The following is a 16,635-nucleotide window of genomic DNA, read 5'->3' on the forward strand; positions in this document are numbered from 1 at the left end:
GTTGCCGGCCTTCCCAGACTGAGCCCCTTCCTTCCTCTTCCCCTCGTCCCCCTCTCCATCCCCCCATCTGACCTCCTTCCCTTCCCCACAGCACCTGTATATATGTATACATGTTTGTACATATTTATTACTCTATTTATTTTACTTATATATATCTATTCTATTTATTTTATGTTGTTGGTATGTTTGGTTTTGTTCTCTGTCTCCCCCTTCTAGACTGTGAGCCCACTGTTGGGTAGGGACTGTCTCTATACGTTGCCGACTTGTACTTCCCAAGTTCTTAGTACAGTGCTCTGCACACAGTAAGCGCTCAATAAATACGATTGATGATGACTTGCACTTCCCAAGCGCTTAGTACAGTGCTCTACACACAGTAAGCGCTCAATAAATACGATTGAATGAATGAATGCACACAGTAAGCAGTCAATAAATACGAATGAATGAATGAGTGTATGGGTGCAGACTGTGAGCCCACTGTTGGGTAGGGACCGTCTCTATATGTTGCCGACTTGTACTTCCCAATCGCTTAGTACAGTGCTCTGCACACAGTAAGCGCTCAATAAATACGATTGAATGAATGCACACAGTAAGCGCTCAATACGAATGAATGAATGGGTGTAGATTGTGAGCCCGTTTTTGGGCAGGGACCGTCTTCATATGTTGCCGACTTGCACTTCCCAAGCGTTTAGCACAGTGCTCTGCACACAGTAGGCGCTCAATAAATACGAATGAATGAATGAACGAACGGAGAAATCAGCAGCAGCGCTGCGTGCGTGCGTGCGTGCGTTCGTGGGCGGGGCGCGCGCCGGAAGTGCCGTCTTCCCGCGGGGAGGCGGGGCCAAGGGCGGGCCGGAAGTGGGGCCGGCCAATCAGGGGAAGGCGGGCGCGGCGGCTTCCGGTGGGTGCGCGCATGCGCGCGGGCGGCGGGTTTAAAAGCGGGTCGCGCGCGGGCGCGGGATGACAGAGCGATCGGCGGCGGAGGAGGAAGGAGGAGCTGCGGGCCGCTCGCGGGCGGAATAAGGTAATTATAGTAATAATTATTCTAATAATATTAGTTTTGGTATTTGTTGAGCGCTTACAATGTGCCGAGCACTGTTCTAAGCGTTGGGGGAGATACAAGGTAATCAGATTGCCCCTCATAATAATAATAATGATGGCATTTATTAAACGCTTACTATGTGCAAAGCACTGTCCTAAGCGCTGGGGAGGTTACAAGGTGATCAGGTTGTCCCACGGGGGGCTCACAGTTTTCATCCCCGTTTTACAGATGAGAAAACTGAGGCACAGAGAATAATATTAATAATAATGGCATTTATTAAGCGCTTACTATGTGCAAAGCACTGTCCTAAGCGCTGGGGAGGTTACAAGGTGATCAGGTTGTCCCACGGGGGGCTCACAGTTTTAATCCCCGTTTTACAGATGAGGAAACTGAGGCACAGAGAATAATATTAATAATAATGGGATTTATTAAGTGCTTACTATGTGCAGAGCACTGTCCTAAGCGCTGGGGAGGTTACAGGGTGATCAGGTTGTCCCAGGGGGTCTCTCAGTTTTAATCCCCATTTTCCAGATGAGGTAACTGAGGCGCAGAGAATAGTAATAATAATGATGGCATTTATTAAGCGCTTACTATGTGCAAAGCGCTGGGGAGGTTACAAGGTGATCAGGTTGGCCCACGGGGGGCTCACAGTTTTAATCCCCATTTTACAGGCGAGGGAGCTGAGGCACAGAAAATAATAATAATAATGATGGCATTTATTAAGCACTTACCATGTGCAAAGCACTGTCCTAATTGCTGGGGAGGTTACAAGGTGATCAGGTTGTCCCACGGGGGGCTCACAGTTTTAATCCCCATTTTACAGGCGAGGGAACTGAGGCACAGAGAATAATAATAATAATGTGATGGCACTTATTAAGTGCTTACTATGTGCAAAGCACTGTTCTAAGCGCTGGGGAGGTTACAAGGTGATCAGGTTGTCCCACGGGGGCTCACAGTTTTAATCCCCATTTTCCAGATGAGGGAACTGAGGCACAGAGAATAATAATAATAATGATGGCATTTATTAGTACTTACTGTGTGCAAAGCACTGTTCTAAGCGCTGGGGAGGTTACAAGGTGATCAGGTTGTTCCACGGGGGGCCTCACAGTCTTAATCCCCATTTTACAGATGGGGGAATTGAGGCCCAGAGAAATGAAGTGACTTGCCTAAAGTCCCACAGCTGGCAGTTGGCGGTGCTGGGATTTGAACCCATAACCTCTGACTCCAAAGCCCGGGAGTCAGTTAAGCAGTTACTATGTGCAAAGCACTGTTCTAAGCGCTGGGGAGGTTACAAGGTGATCAGGTTGTCCCAAGGGGGTCTCACAGTCAGTCTTTTCCACTGAACCACGCTGCCGGGGCTCACGGTCTTCATCCCCAATTTCCAGATGAGGGAACCCAGAAGTGACTCGCCCAGAGTCACCCAGCTGACAAGTGGCGGAGTCGGGATTTGAACCCATGACCTCCGACTCCCAAGCCCGGGCTCTTTCCACTGAGTCACCCTGGACAGGCAGGCCGACAGACAGACACAATCCCTCTGGGGGCACCAGGGACCCTTCCCCACGCCTCCTCCCATCCTCATTCATTCGTTCCTCTTCATTCATTCATTCATTCATTTATTCCATCGTATTGATTGAGCAGGCCTCGGTAAAACCGAGGAGAAGAGGGAGGATTCATTCCGTCATATTGATTGAGCACTGACTGTGTGCAGAGCACTGTCCTAAGCGCTTGGAAAAGGCAGTTCGGCCAATGCCTGCCGCCCCCTTCTATTCATTCATCCATTCAATCAGTCACTTACTGAGCGCTGACTGTGTGCAGAGCACTGTCCTAAGCACTTGGAAAAGACAATTCGGCCAGTGTCTGCCTCCCCCTTCTATTCATTCAGTCACTTATTGAGCGCTATGTGCAGAGCACTGTTCTAAGCACTTGGAAAATACAGTTCAGCCAATGTCTGCCTCCCCCTTCTATTCATTCATTCATTCAATCAGTCACTTATTGAGCGCTGACTGTGTGCAGAGCACTGTCCTAAGCGCTTGGAAAAGACAGTTCGGCCAATGTCTGCCTCCCCCTTCTATTCATTCATTCACTCAATCGTATTGATTGAGCGCTGACTGTGTGCAGAGCACTGGATAAGCGCTTGGAATGGACAATTCAGCCAATGTCTTCCTCCCCCTTAATTCACTCATTCATTAATTCAGTCATATTGATTGAGCGCTGACTGTGCAGAACGCTGGACTAACCGCTTGCAAAGTACAATTTGGCCAATGTCTGCCTCCCCCCTCTATTCATTCATTCACTCAATCGTATTGATTGAGCGCTGACTACGTGCAGAGCACTGGACTAAGCGCTTGGAATGGACAATTCGGCCAATGTCCCCCTCCCCCTTCATTCATTAATTCAATCATATTGATTGAGCGCTGACTGCAGAACGCTGGACTAACCGCTTGCAAAGTACAATTTGGCCAATGTCTGCCTCCCCCTTCTATTCATTCATTCACTCAATCGTATTGATTGAGCGCTGACTATATGCAGAGCACTGGACTAAGCGCTTGGAATGGACAATTCGGCCAATGTCTCCCTCTCCCTTCATTCATTCACTCATTCATTCACTCATTCATTCATTCAATCGTATTGATTGAGCGCTGACTGTGCAGAATGCTGGACTAAGTGCTCGGAAAGGACGATTTGGCCAATGTCTGCCTCCCCCTTCATTCGTTCAATTATTGAGTGCTCACTGTGTGTGCAGAGCGCTGGACTAAGGGCTTGGAAAGGACAATTCGGCCAATTGTTTGCCTCCCTCTTCTATTCATTCGTTCATTCATTCAGTCCATCATTTACTGAGCGCTGACTGTGGGTAGAGCACTGGACTGAGCACTTAGAAAGGATAATTCGGCCAATTGTCAGTTCCCCCTTCTATTCATTCAGTCGTATTTATTGAGCACTTTGTGCAGAGCACTGTACCAAGCGCCTGGAAAGTACAGTTCAACCACAGATAGAGACCATCTCGACCCAACAACGGGCTCACAGTCTAACTGTACGCTTAGTCCAGTGCTCTGCACACAGTAAGCGCTCAATAAGTATGATTGAATAGAAGGGGAAGCCAGACAGTTGGCCGAATCGTCCTTTCCCAGCGCTGAGGACAGTGCTCTGCACACAGTAAGCGCTCAATGAATACGATTGAATGAATCCTGCCTCCCTCCTCCCTCTTCTCCTCGGTTTTACCGAGGCCTGACGGACCGGTTACCGGGGCCAGGCACTGCACTAAACGCTGGGGGCGGGGATATGAGCAGGTCGGGTTGGACCCGGTCCCTCAGCGAGCTCACGGCCTTCACTTTGTTCATTCATCGTCGTATTTATTGGGTGCGGAGCACTAGACTAAGCGCTTAAGTGCAATTTGGCAAATTTTCTCACTGGACTAAGCGCTTGGAAAGGATCATTCGGCCAGTTGTCTGCCTCCCCCCTTGTAGACTGAGCCCGTCGTTGGGCCGGGGTGGTCTCCGTCTGTCGCCCAGTCGTACTTCGCAAGCGCTCAGTACAGGGCTCCGCGCACAGTAAGCGCTGGATAACCGCGATGGAATGAATGAATTTCCCCCGTTTTATGGACGAGGTTAACTGAGGCCCGGCGAAGCGGAGAGGCTTGCCCCAGGGAACCCCAGTAGACGCGCGGTGGCGTCCTTCCGCCGTGCGGCCGGGGCGGAGGCGCTTAGTACGGTGCCCTGCGCGCCGTAAGCGCTCGAGGAACCCGACGGGATGGCCGGGTGGGTGCTCGGGTCCCGCTAACGAGATGTCGCCCCGTGTCCGCGTCGCCGTCTAGGTGTGTGCGCGTCGTCCCCCCCCCGGCCGAGCTGCTTCGGAATGGCCGACGAAGAAATCGCAGCCCTCGTGGTGGACAACGGGTCCGGGATGTGCAAGGCCGGCTTCGCCGGGGACGACGCCCCCCGGGCGGTGTTCCCCTCCATCGTCGGCCGCCCCCGCCACCAGGGCGTCATGGTGGGCATGGGGCAGAAGGACAGCTACGTGGGGGACGAGGCCCAGAGCAAGCGGGGCATCCTGACCCTCAAGTACCCCATCGAGCACGGCATCGTCACCAACTGGGACGACATGGAGAAGATCTGGCACCACACCTTCTACAACGAGCTGCGCGTGGCCCCCGAGGAGCACCCGGTCCTGCTGACCGAGGCGCCCCTGAACCCCAAGGCCAACCGGGAGAAGATGACCCAGATCATGTTTGAGACCTTCAACACGCCGGCCATGTACGTGGCCATCCAGGCGGTGCTGTCCCTCTACGCCTCCGGCCGCACCACCGGCATCGTGATGGACTCCGGGGACGGGGTGACCCACACGGTGCCCATCTACGAGGGGTACGCGCTGCCCCACGCCATCCTGCGCCTCGACCTGGCGGGCCGGGACCTCACCGACTACCTCATGAAGATCCTGACCGAGCGAGGCTACAGCTTCACCACCACGGCCGAGAGGGAGATCGTGCGGGACGTCAAGGAGAAGCTGTGCTACGTCGCCCTGGACTTCGAGCAGGAGATGGCCACCGCGGCCTCCTCCTCCTCGCTGGAGAAGAGCTACGAGCTGCCCGACGGCCAAGTCATCACCATCGGCAACGAGAGGTTCCGCTGCCCCGAGTCCATCTTCCAGCCCTCTTTCCTGGGGATGGAGTCCTGCGGCATTCACGAGACCACCTACAACTCCATCATGAAGTGCGACGTGGACATCCGCAAGGACCTGTACGCCAACACCGTGCTGTCCGGCGGCACCACCATGTACCCCGGCATCGCCGACCGCATGCAGAAGGAGATCACCGCCCTGGCGCCCAGCACCATGAAGATCAAAATCATCGCCCCGCCGGAGCGCAAGTACTCCGTCTGGATCGGGGGCTCCATCCTGGCTTCCCTCTCCACCTTCCAGCAGATGTGGATCAGCAAGCAGGAGTACGACGAGTCCGGGCCGTCCATCGTCCATCGGAAATGCTTTTAGCGGAGCCGGCGGCCGCGGGAGCCTGGTTCTTCTGACCGTTTACGGTTCTAGCTGCTCCGGGGCCCGGGGTGGGGCCGGTCTACGGATTCCGGCAACGGACCGGGCCGACCCAAACGCCCTCTTGTCTTTAAATTTATTTAACGGTTATTTATTTATCGGTCACGCCGCTTAACGAACGCTCTCCTTTCTGCCGTAACCAGTACTCGTTGTTAGAGGTGGCTTAGTTACACTTAACTTGTCTCATGAGCCGTGTACTTTAGTCGTCGTAGTTAGACGTTTGTGATCTCATCTACTTTGGCTAAGGCTTCTGGAAAACTCACACTTTACTGTAATAAATAGTCAAGACTTCCCTGGAACTGAAAAATCTGCAGTTCGTGTTTCTGTTCAAAATAAAGATCTGCAATCACTCTGAGCTATTTGTCATGTTTCTTAGAAAACATCCTGGAGTTGATTATTTTTTTGGGGGTGGGGGGCGTGGTGTGTTTTATTTTTTCCCCAATTTAGAGATGGTTTTGGTAGGATAACTCACCACCTCACTAGTCCTTGGCCAGGCGACTGGTAGATAAAATCCTCCCATTCGTACTGATCTGCGATATTACTGTCCCAAAGCCCCATCTGTTACCTCAGTTACCTCACCTGTAATAATAATAATAATAATGGCATTTATTAAGTGCTTACTATGTGTAAAGCACTGTTCTAAGCACTGGGGAGGTTGCAAGGTGATCATGTCCCACGGGGGGCTCACAATCTTAATCCCCATTTTACAGATGAGGTAACTGAGGCCCAGAGAAGTGAAGTGACTTACCCAAAGTCACACAGCTGACAATTGGCGGAGCCAGGATTCGAACCCATGAACTCTGACTTCAAAGCCCGGGCTCTTTCCACTGAGCCACACTGCTTCTCCGAGCCCGCCGTGGGACAACCTGATCACCTTGTAACTTCCCCAGTGCTTTGCACATAGTAAGCGCTTAACAAATGCCATTATTATTATTATTATAGGGCTCACCAAGCAGTGTGGCCAAGCCTAGAGCTTGAGCCTGGGAGTCAAAGGACCTGGGTTCTTTGTCTGCTGGGTGACCTTGTGCCAGTCACTTCTCTGTGCCTCAGTTACCTCATCTGTAAAATGGGGATGAAGACTGTGAGCCTCATGAGGGGGGGCAAGGACTTTGTCCAACCTGATTAGCTTATATCTACCCCAGTGTTTAGAATAGTGCTTGGCACATAAGCACTTAAATACCACAATTATTATAGTAAATGCTCAATCTACACCATTGATTGCTTAATAATAATAATGGCATTAAGCGCTTACTATGTGCAAAGCACTGTTCTAAGCGCTGGGGAGGCTACAAGGTGATGAGGTCCCACGGGGGGGTTCACAGTCTTAATCCCCATTTTCCAGATGAGGTAACTGAGGCTCAGAGAAGTTAAACTGACTTGCCCAAAGTCACACAGCTGACAGTTGGTGGAGCCGGGATTTGAACCCATGACCTGACTCCAAAGCCCGGGCTCTTTCCACTGAGTCTCGCTGCTTCTCTGCGTATTCTCTGCTTCTCTGGTATTTAAGTGCTGAATAAAGTAGTATTCCTCTAAACTGTAATGCATGGGTAGGGAACATGTCTACCAACTCTCAACTATTTAATAATAACAATGGTATTTGTTAAGCACTTACTATGTGCCAAGTACCTTTCTAAGCACTGGGGTAGATACAAGGTTATCAGGTGGGGGCTCACAGCCTTAATCCCCATTTTACAGATGAGGTCACTGAGGCCCAGTGAAGTGACTTGCCCAAAGTCACACAGCTGATAAGTGGCAGAGCCAGGATTAGAACCCATGTCCGCTGACTCCCTGCCCGTGCTCTGTCCACTGAGCCACACTGCTTCTCTTATTGAGCACTTACTCTGTGCAGAGCACTGCACTAAGCGCTTGGGAGAGTAAATTATAACAGCCGGTAGGCCTGGTCCCTAGCAACAAATTTGTACTCTCCCAAGAGCTTATACAGTGCTCTGCCCACCGTAATAATAATAATATAATATGATGGCATTTATTAAGCGCTTACTATGTGCAAAGCACTGTTCTAAGCGCTGGGGAGGATGCAAGGTGATCAGGTTGTCCCACATGGGGCTCACAGTCTTAATCCCCATTTTACAGAGGAGGTCACTGAGGCCCAGAGAAGTGAAGTGACTTGCCCAAAGTCACACAGCTGACAAGTGGCGGAGCCGGGATTTGAACCCATGACCTCTGACTCCAAAGCCCGGGCTCTTTCCGCTGAGCCACGCTGCTTCTCTTATTGAGCGCTTACGCTGTGCAGAGGACTGCACTAAGCGCTTGGGAGAGTAAATTATAACAGCTGGTAGGCGTGGTCCCTAGCAACAAATTTGTATTTTCTCAAGAGTTTATACAGTGCTCTGCCCATCATAAGTGCACAATATTTTGTTAATATCTTTTGTTTTGTTTGTCTCCCCCTTCTAGACTGTGAGCCCGCTGTTGGGTAGGGACCGTCTTGAGATGTTGCCAACTTCCCTAGTGCTTAGTACAGTGCTCTGCACACAGTAAGTGCTCAATAAATACAGTGCTTTGCCATAGTAAGCGCTTAATAAATGCCACAAAAAAGAAAATACGATTGAATGAATGAATTTACAGGTAGTCCAGGGCATGCCTGATAGGTTGACTCCAATCCAGCGCTTAGAACAGTGCTTTGCGTACAGTAAGCGCTTAATAAATGCCATCATGATTACTGCAGCGTGGCTCAGTGGAAAGAGCCCGGGCTTTGGAGTCAGAGGTCATGGGTTCAAATCCTGGCTCCGCCAATTGTCAGCTGTGTGACTTTGGGCGAGTCACTTCGCTTCTCTGTGCCTGTTACCTCATCTGTAAAATGGGGATTAAGACTGTGAGCCCCCCCGTGGGACAACCTGATCACCTTGTAACCTCCCCAGCGCTTAGAACAGTGCTTTGCACATAGTAAGCGCTTAATAAATGCCATTATTATTATTATTATTATATCCTAAAAAGGTTGTTTCCAAAATCCTCAATCCGTTTCCATAAATGTAAACATGCTTAAAAGCCTTGAACTCCCAAAATGGAGGCTTGTGAAACTCCTTCGTGACCGTATTAGGAAGTTTGGAGATGACTAGCCATTTTATGACTTCATGACCACAGCAATGGGATGAGGAATTTTCCTGGGGGGAAGGATAATTAGATCATCGGCTAGCCAGAAGTGACAAACAGCTTCCAGTTCCCTTTCCTGGGCATATCTCTATTTATTTATTTATTTTACTTGTACGTCTCTATTCTATTTATTTTATTTTGTTAATATGTTTGGTTTTGTTCTCTGTCTCCCCCTTCTAGACTGTGGGCCCACTGTTGGGTAGGGACCGTCTCTAGATGTTGCCAACTTGTCCTTCCCAAGCGCCTAGTACAGTGCTCTGCACACAGTAAGCGCTCAATAAATATGATCGATTGATTGATTGATATCTCCTCGGGTCCTAAAGGCCACAATAAAAATTGGAAGCCTGGATTCCATCTTGGAATGCCAACTACTCCAAGTCTCTGCATTTAAAAATGAGACCGTCGTCTCGAGGAACTGAACAAAGGGATCAAAATTGGACTATCAATCAATCAATCGTATTTATTGAGCGCTTACTATGTGCAGAGCACTGTACTAAGCGCTTGGGAAGTACAAATTGGCAACACATAGAGACTACTTGGAGCCAAAGTTTCGGTCTCATCTTTGTAAATCTGGGCACGTCGCAGTCGGTGTGCTCTGGCTTTCCTGATTTGTGGGTTGAGTCCAGGATGCAAAAGTTGCGTATCCTAGCCAATTATTCATTCATTCAATCGTATTTATTGAGCGCTTACTGTGTGCAGAGCACTGTACTTAGCGCTTGGGAAGTCCAAGTTGGCAACATCTAGAGACGGTCCCTACCCAACAGCGGGCTCACAGTCTAGAAGGGGGAGACAGACAACAAAACATGTTAACAAAATAAAATCAATCAACCAATCAATCGTATTTATTGAGCGCTTACTGTGTGCAGAGCACTGTACTAAGCGCTTGGGAAGTACAAGTTGGCAACATATAGAGACGGCCCCTACCCAACAGCGGGCTCAGTCTAGAAGGGGGAGACAGAGAACAAAACCAAACATATTAACAAAATAAAATAAATAGAATAGATATGTACAAGTAAAATAAATAAATAAATATAGTAATAAATATGTACAAACATATATACATATATACAGGTGCTGTGGGGAAGGGAAGGAGGTAAGACGGGGGGATATGTACAAATAAAATAGAGTAATAAATACGTACAAACGTACATATATATAGGTGCTGTGGGGAAGGGAAGGAGGTAAGACGGGGGGATATGTACAAATAAAATAGAGTAATAAATACGTACAAACGTACATATATATAGGTGCTGTGGGGAAGGGAAGGAGGTAAGATGGGGGATATGTACAAATAAAATAGAGTAATAAATACGTACAAACGTACATATATACAGGTGACATACAAACATATACATATATATGGGTGATATACATATATACAGGTGATATAATGATGTAATATAATATGAGAGAAGCAGCGTGGCTCAGTGGAAAAAGCATGGGCCTTGAAGTCGGAGCAATTATGTGCTGGAGCAAAACAACACACTTAAAAGGTACAAAGTTTTTAAAGTTCTACGGAGAGGGTGATGTTTCCTGTACTTAATTCCCAAATAACTTCATTTCCGGACATAAATAAGTGCAGTAAACGATAAACGGCTGCCGATAAAGAGAAGCAGCTCTTTGAGGACTGAGGTCAGCCACCCTTCTGCTAGAAACAAGGCATGACTCATCCTAAAATTTCCAAAGACATTTTTCCAGATCAGACTTTTCCCTTAATTGGGTAGGTTGGAGAATTGACTCATAGGATTTGTAGGTGAGAGAATGCTGATTCAAAGCCAGGGATGGCGTTACCTTTTTTTTCCACCAGAAATACAGGAGGAATTACGTGAAACTCCTGATTTCCCATCTGATTTGAGTTGTGAAATCATTCCATTTACCGCACGGGTGCGAGAAAAGAAAATATAACTGAAAGGTCTGTCTCGTATATGTTTGGCCGTAATCCAATAAGTGTAAAATTTCATCGTATTTACAAAAATTGGGAATAGATAAAAACCAGTCTGACATTCGCACCATGTCTTTATCAGAAAAATGGAATCTGAACAGAGATTTTAGCAGCTCTTGGCTCCCAGCCAGTAGAGTATATGCTTAGCCGTAATCCAATACTGTAAAATTTAATTGTATTTACAAAAATTGGGAATAGATAAAAACCAGTCTGACACTCGCACCATATCAGTAGCAGAAAAATGGAATCTGAACAGAGATTTTACCAGCTCTTGGCTCCCAGCCAGTAGAGTATATGTTTAGCCGTAATCCAATAGTGTAAAATTTCATCATATTTACAAAAATTGGAAATAGATAAAAACCAGTCTGACACTACCATGTCAGTATCAGAAAAATGGAATCTGAACAGAGATTTTAGCAGCTCTTGGCTCCCTTGCCAGTAGAGTATATGTTTTTCTGTAATCCAATAGTGTAAAATTTCATCGTATTTACAAAAATTGGGAATAGATAAATACCAGTCTGACACTCGCGCCATGTCAGTATCAGAAAAATGGAATCAGAACAGAGATTTTACCAGCTGTTGGCTCCCAGCCAGTAATTAGAGTATATGTTTAGCCATAATCCTGTAGTGAAAAATTTCATCGTATATTTACAAAAATTGGAAATAGATAAAAACCAGTCTGACACTCGCACCATGTCAGTATCAGAAAAATGGAATCTGAACAGAGATTTTAGCAGCTCTCGGCTCCCAGCCAGTAGAGTATATGTTTAACCGTAATCCAATAGTGTAAAATTTCAAAGTATTTACAAAAATTGGAAATAGATAAAAACCAGTCTGACACTCACACCATGTCAGTATCAGAAAAATGGAATCTGAACAGAGATTTTAGCAGCTCTTGGCTCCCAGCCAGTAATTAGAGTATATGTTTAGCCGTAATCCCGTAGTGAAAAATTTCATCGTATTTACAAAATTTGGGAATAGATAAAAACCAGTCTGACACTCGCACCATGTCAGTATCAGAAAAATGGAATCTGAACAGAGATTTTACCAGCTCTTGGCTCCCAGCCAAGTAGAGTATATGTTTAGCGGTAATCCAATAGTGTAAAATTTCATCGTATTTACAAAAATTGGAAATAGATAAAAACCAGTCTGACACTACCATGTCAGTATCAGAAAAATGGAATCTGAACAGAGATTTTACCAGCTGTTGGCTCCCAGCCAGAAGAGTATATGTTTAGCCGTAATCCAATAGTGTAAAATTTCATCGTATTTACAAAAATTGGAAAGAGATAAAAACCAGTCTGACACTACCATGTCAGTATCAGAAAAATGGAATCTGAACAGAGATTTTACCAGCTGTTGGCTCCCAGCCAGTAATTAGAGTATATGTTTAGCCGTAATCCAATTGTGTAAAATTTCATCGTATTTACAAAAATTGGAAATAGATAAAAACCAGTCTATTACCATGTCAGTATCAGAAAAATGGAATCTGAGCAGAGATTTTAGCAGCTCTTGGTTCCCAGCCAGTAATTAGAGTATATGTTTAGCCGTAATCCAATAGTGTAAAATTTCATCGTATTTACAAAAATTGGAAATAGATAAAAACCAGTCTGACATTACCATGTCAGTATCAGAAAAATGGAATCTGAACAGAGATTTTACCAGCTCTTGGCTCCCAGCCAGTAATTAGAGTATATGTTTAGCTGTAATCCCGTAGTGTAAAATTTCATAGTATTTACAAAAATTGAAAACAGATAAAAACCAGTCTGACACTACCATGTCAGTATCAGGAAAATGGAGTCTGAGCAGAGATTTTACCAGCTCTTGGCCCCCAGCCAGTAATTAGAATATCTGGTATTTTCAGGCTGGTTTTCAGCTCGTGGAGTGGGAAATAGAATATTTATTTGGCCATTTCGTACCAAATGTATCATCCCCTCCCAAATGCTTCGTTGGGACAGTGCTCTGCAAACAATAAGCACTCGATAAGCATTGTGGCTCAATGGAAAGAGCCCGGGCATTGGAGTCAGAGGTCATGGGTTCAAATCCCTGCTCCGCCAATTGTCAGCTGTGTGACTTTGGGCAAGTCACTTCAATTCTCTGTGCCTCAGTTACTTCATCTGTAAAATGGGGATTAAGACTGTGAGCCCCCCGTGGGACAACCTGATCACCCTGTATCCCCCCAGTGCTTAGAACAGTGCTTTGCACATAGTAAGCACTTAAAAAATACCATTATTATTATTATTATTACAGTGCTCTGCAAAGAGTAAGTGCTCAATAAATACGATTAAATTAATGGAAAGCCTTCAGTCACCACCCATTCCTTTCCGCATCAAACAGAAATCAAGCAATCAGTGGTACTCATTAAATGCTGTGTGCAAAGCACCGAATAAAAACCTTGTAACCTCCCCAGCGCTTAGAACGGTGCTTTGCACATAGTAAGTGCTTAATAAATGCCATTATTGTTATTATTATAAGCGCTTAGTACAGTGCTCTGCACACAAGCGCTCAATAAATCCGATTGAATGAATGAATAATTGATTGAATAATTAAAGACTATGCCTTGTCTCTCCTCACCAGGGTAGTGCTCTCCTCTACCTATTTTTTTTTTTTAATGGTATTTGTTAAGTGCTCACTGTGTAACGGGCACTGTACTAAGCACTGATGTAATAATAATAATAATGGTATTTGTTAAGAGCTTATTATGTGCCAAGCGCTGTTCTAAGCCCTGGGGTAAATACAAGGTATTCAAGCAGTCCCACGTGGGGCTCACAGTCTTAATCCCAGCGTTTAGAACAGTGCTTTGCACATAGTAAGCGCTTAACAAATACCAACATTATTATTATTATTATTATTATTAATCCCCATGCTACAGATGAGGTAACTGAGGCACAGAGAAGTGAAGTGACTGGCCCAGGGACCCACAGCAGACAAGTGGTGGAGGTGGGATTAGAACCCATGATCTCGGGCTTTGGAGTCAGAGGTCATGGGTTCAAATCCCAGCCCCGCCACTTGTCAGCTGTGTGACTTTGGACAAGTCACTTAGCTTCTCTGAGCCTCAGTTACCTCATCTGTAAGGTGGATATTAAGACTGTGAGCCCCACGTGGGACAACCTGATCACCTTGTAACCTCCCAAGCGCTTAGAACAGTGCTTGGCACATAGTAACCGCTTAATACATGCCATTCTTATTCTTATTATTATAAATACCATTGATTAATTGATTGATTGGGGGCAACTACTGCTCTGAAAAAAGGAAAGTCCCCATGCTTAGATACCTAGCATATGCATAGCCTGAAAACTGGGTTACCAAATTTTTGGTTGTGATAAACATTTAGAGGGGTGTGCTATTTATAGTCAAGTCACTATGTATATGTTTGTACATATTTATCACTCTATTTTACTTGTACATATTTATTCTATTTATTTTATTTTGTTAATATGTTTTGTTTCGTTGTCTGTCTCCCCCTTCTAGACTGTGAGCCCGCCGTTGGGTAGGGACCGTCTCTATATGTTGCCAACTTGGACTTCCCAAGCGCTTAGTACAGTGCCCTGCACACAGTAAGCGCTCAATAAATACGATTGATTGATTTCTCTTATGTTTGTACATATTTATCACTCTATTTTACTTGTACATATTTATTCTATTTTGTTAATATGTTTCGTTGTCTGTCTCCCCCTTCTAGACCGTGAGCCCGCCGTTGGGTAGGGACCGGCTCTATATGTTGCCAACTTGGACTTCCCAAGCGCTTAGTACAGTGCCCTGCACACAGTAAGCGCTCAATAAATACGATTGATTGATTTATGTTTGTACATCTTTATCACTCCATTTTACTTGTACATATTTATTCTATTTATTTTATTTTGTTAATATGTTTCGTTGTCTGTCTCCCCCTTCTAGACCATGAGCCCGCTGTTGGGTAGGGACCGGCTCTATATGTTGCCAACTTGGACTTCCCAAAGCGCTTAGTACAGTGCCCTGCACACAGTAAGCGCTCAATAAATACGATTGATTGATTGATTGCTCTTAGTATCTGTAAGTTTGAGGGCAAGGAATGTATCTACCCACTCTGTTGTATTTTCTCCCAAGCAGTTAGGCCAGTGCTGAGCACTCAGTAAGTATCACTGATTGTAAACTTCCCCAGGGCAGGGATCTTGGCTTCTGCCTCAATTGTACCCTCCCAAGTGCTTAGTTCAGTGCTTTGTAATCAATCAGTGATACTTATTGAGCACTTAGTACAAAGCACTGTACTAAGGAGGATACAATAGAGGTAGCATGATCCCTTCCCTCAGGGATTTTACAATCGAATGGGTGAGACCGGACCAGAAATCATTCAGAGATGGGAAGAAATAAGGAGGATTGAATGGGTAATAATAATAATGATGGCATTTATTAAGCGCTTACTATGTGCAAAGCACTGTTCTAAGCGCTGGGGAGATTGCAAGGCGATCAGATTGTCCCACGGGGGGCTCACAGTCTTCATCCCCATTTACAGATGAGGTAACTGAGGCACAGAGAATAATAATAATGATGGCATCTGTTAAGCGCTTACTGTTAAGTGCTGTGTGGTTAATCAGATTTATTACTCTATTTTACTTGTACATATTTACTAAATACGATTGATTGTTCTAAGCGCTGGGGGGATACAAGGTGATCAGGTTGTCCCACGGGGGCCTCACAGTCTCCATCCCCATTTTACAGATGAGGTAACTGAGGCACAGAGAATAATAATAATGATGGCATTTGTTAAGCGCTTACTGTTAAGTGCTGTGTGGTTAATCAGATTTATTACTCTATTTTACTTGTACATATTTCCAAAATACGATTGATTGATTGTTCTAAGCGCTGGGGGGATACAAGGTGATCAGGTTGTCCCACGGGGGGCTCACAGTCTCCATCCCCATTTTACAGATGAGGTAACTGAGGCACAGAGAATAATAATAATAATGATGATGGCATTTGTTAAGCACTTACTATGTGCAAAGCACTGTTCTCAGCGCTGTGGAGATTACAAGGCGATCAGGTTGTCCCACGGGGGGCTCACAGTCTTCATCCCCATTTTACAGATGAGGTAACTGAGGCACAGAGAATAATAATAATACTAATAATGATGGCATTTGTTGTTAAGTGCTTACTATGTGCAAAGCACTGTTCTCAGCGCCGGGGAGATTACAAGGCGATCAGGTTGTCCCACGGGGGGGCTCACAGTCTTCATCCCCATTTTACAGATGAGGTAACTGAGGCACAGAGAATAATAATAATACTAATAATGATGGCATTTGTTGTTAAGTGCTTACTATGTGCAAAGCACTGTTCTCAGCGCTGGGGAGATTATAAGGCGATCAGGTTGTCCCACGGGGGGCTCACAGTCTCCATCCCCATTTTACAGATGAGGTAACTGAGGCACAGAGAATAATAATAATAATGATGATGGCATTTGTTAAGCACTTACTATGTGCAAAGCACTGTTCTCAGCGCTGTGGAGATTACAAGGCGATCAGGTTGTCCC

General features: G+C 46.0%; 1 protein-coding gene across 1 annotated transcript; it reads left to right on the plus strand.

Moving 5' to 3' along the window:
* The first annotated feature begins 945 nt into the window (after positions 1-945).
* LOC119946230 (actin, cytoplasmic type 5) lies at positions 946-6,434 on the plus strand. Its single transcript, XM_038767683.1, has 2 exons — positions 946-1,021; positions 4,851-6,434. Exon 2 carries the CDS (start codon positions 4,892-4,894, stop codon positions 6,020-6,022), a length of 1,131 nt encoding a protein of 376 aa, XP_038623611.1. The 5' UTR covers positions 946-1,021; positions 4,851-4,891; the 3' UTR covers positions 6,023-6,434.
* The last annotated feature ends 10,201 nt before the right edge of the window (positions 6,435-16,635 follow it).

Source organism: Tachyglossus aculeatus, chromosome 26 (genome assembly GCF_015852505.1).
Source record: "Tachyglossus aculeatus isolate mTacAcu1 chromosome 26, mTacAcu1.pri, whole genome shotgun sequence".
NCBI classification, from domain to species: Eukaryota; Metazoa; Chordata; class Mammalia; order Monotremata; family Tachyglossidae; genus Tachyglossus; species Tachyglossus aculeatus.

Coding starts and splice junctions, on each gene's coding strand:
- LOC119946230 (XM_038767683.1), top strand. CDS start 4,892: ATGGCCGACGAAGAAATCGCAGCCCTCGTGGTGGACAACGGGTCCGGG.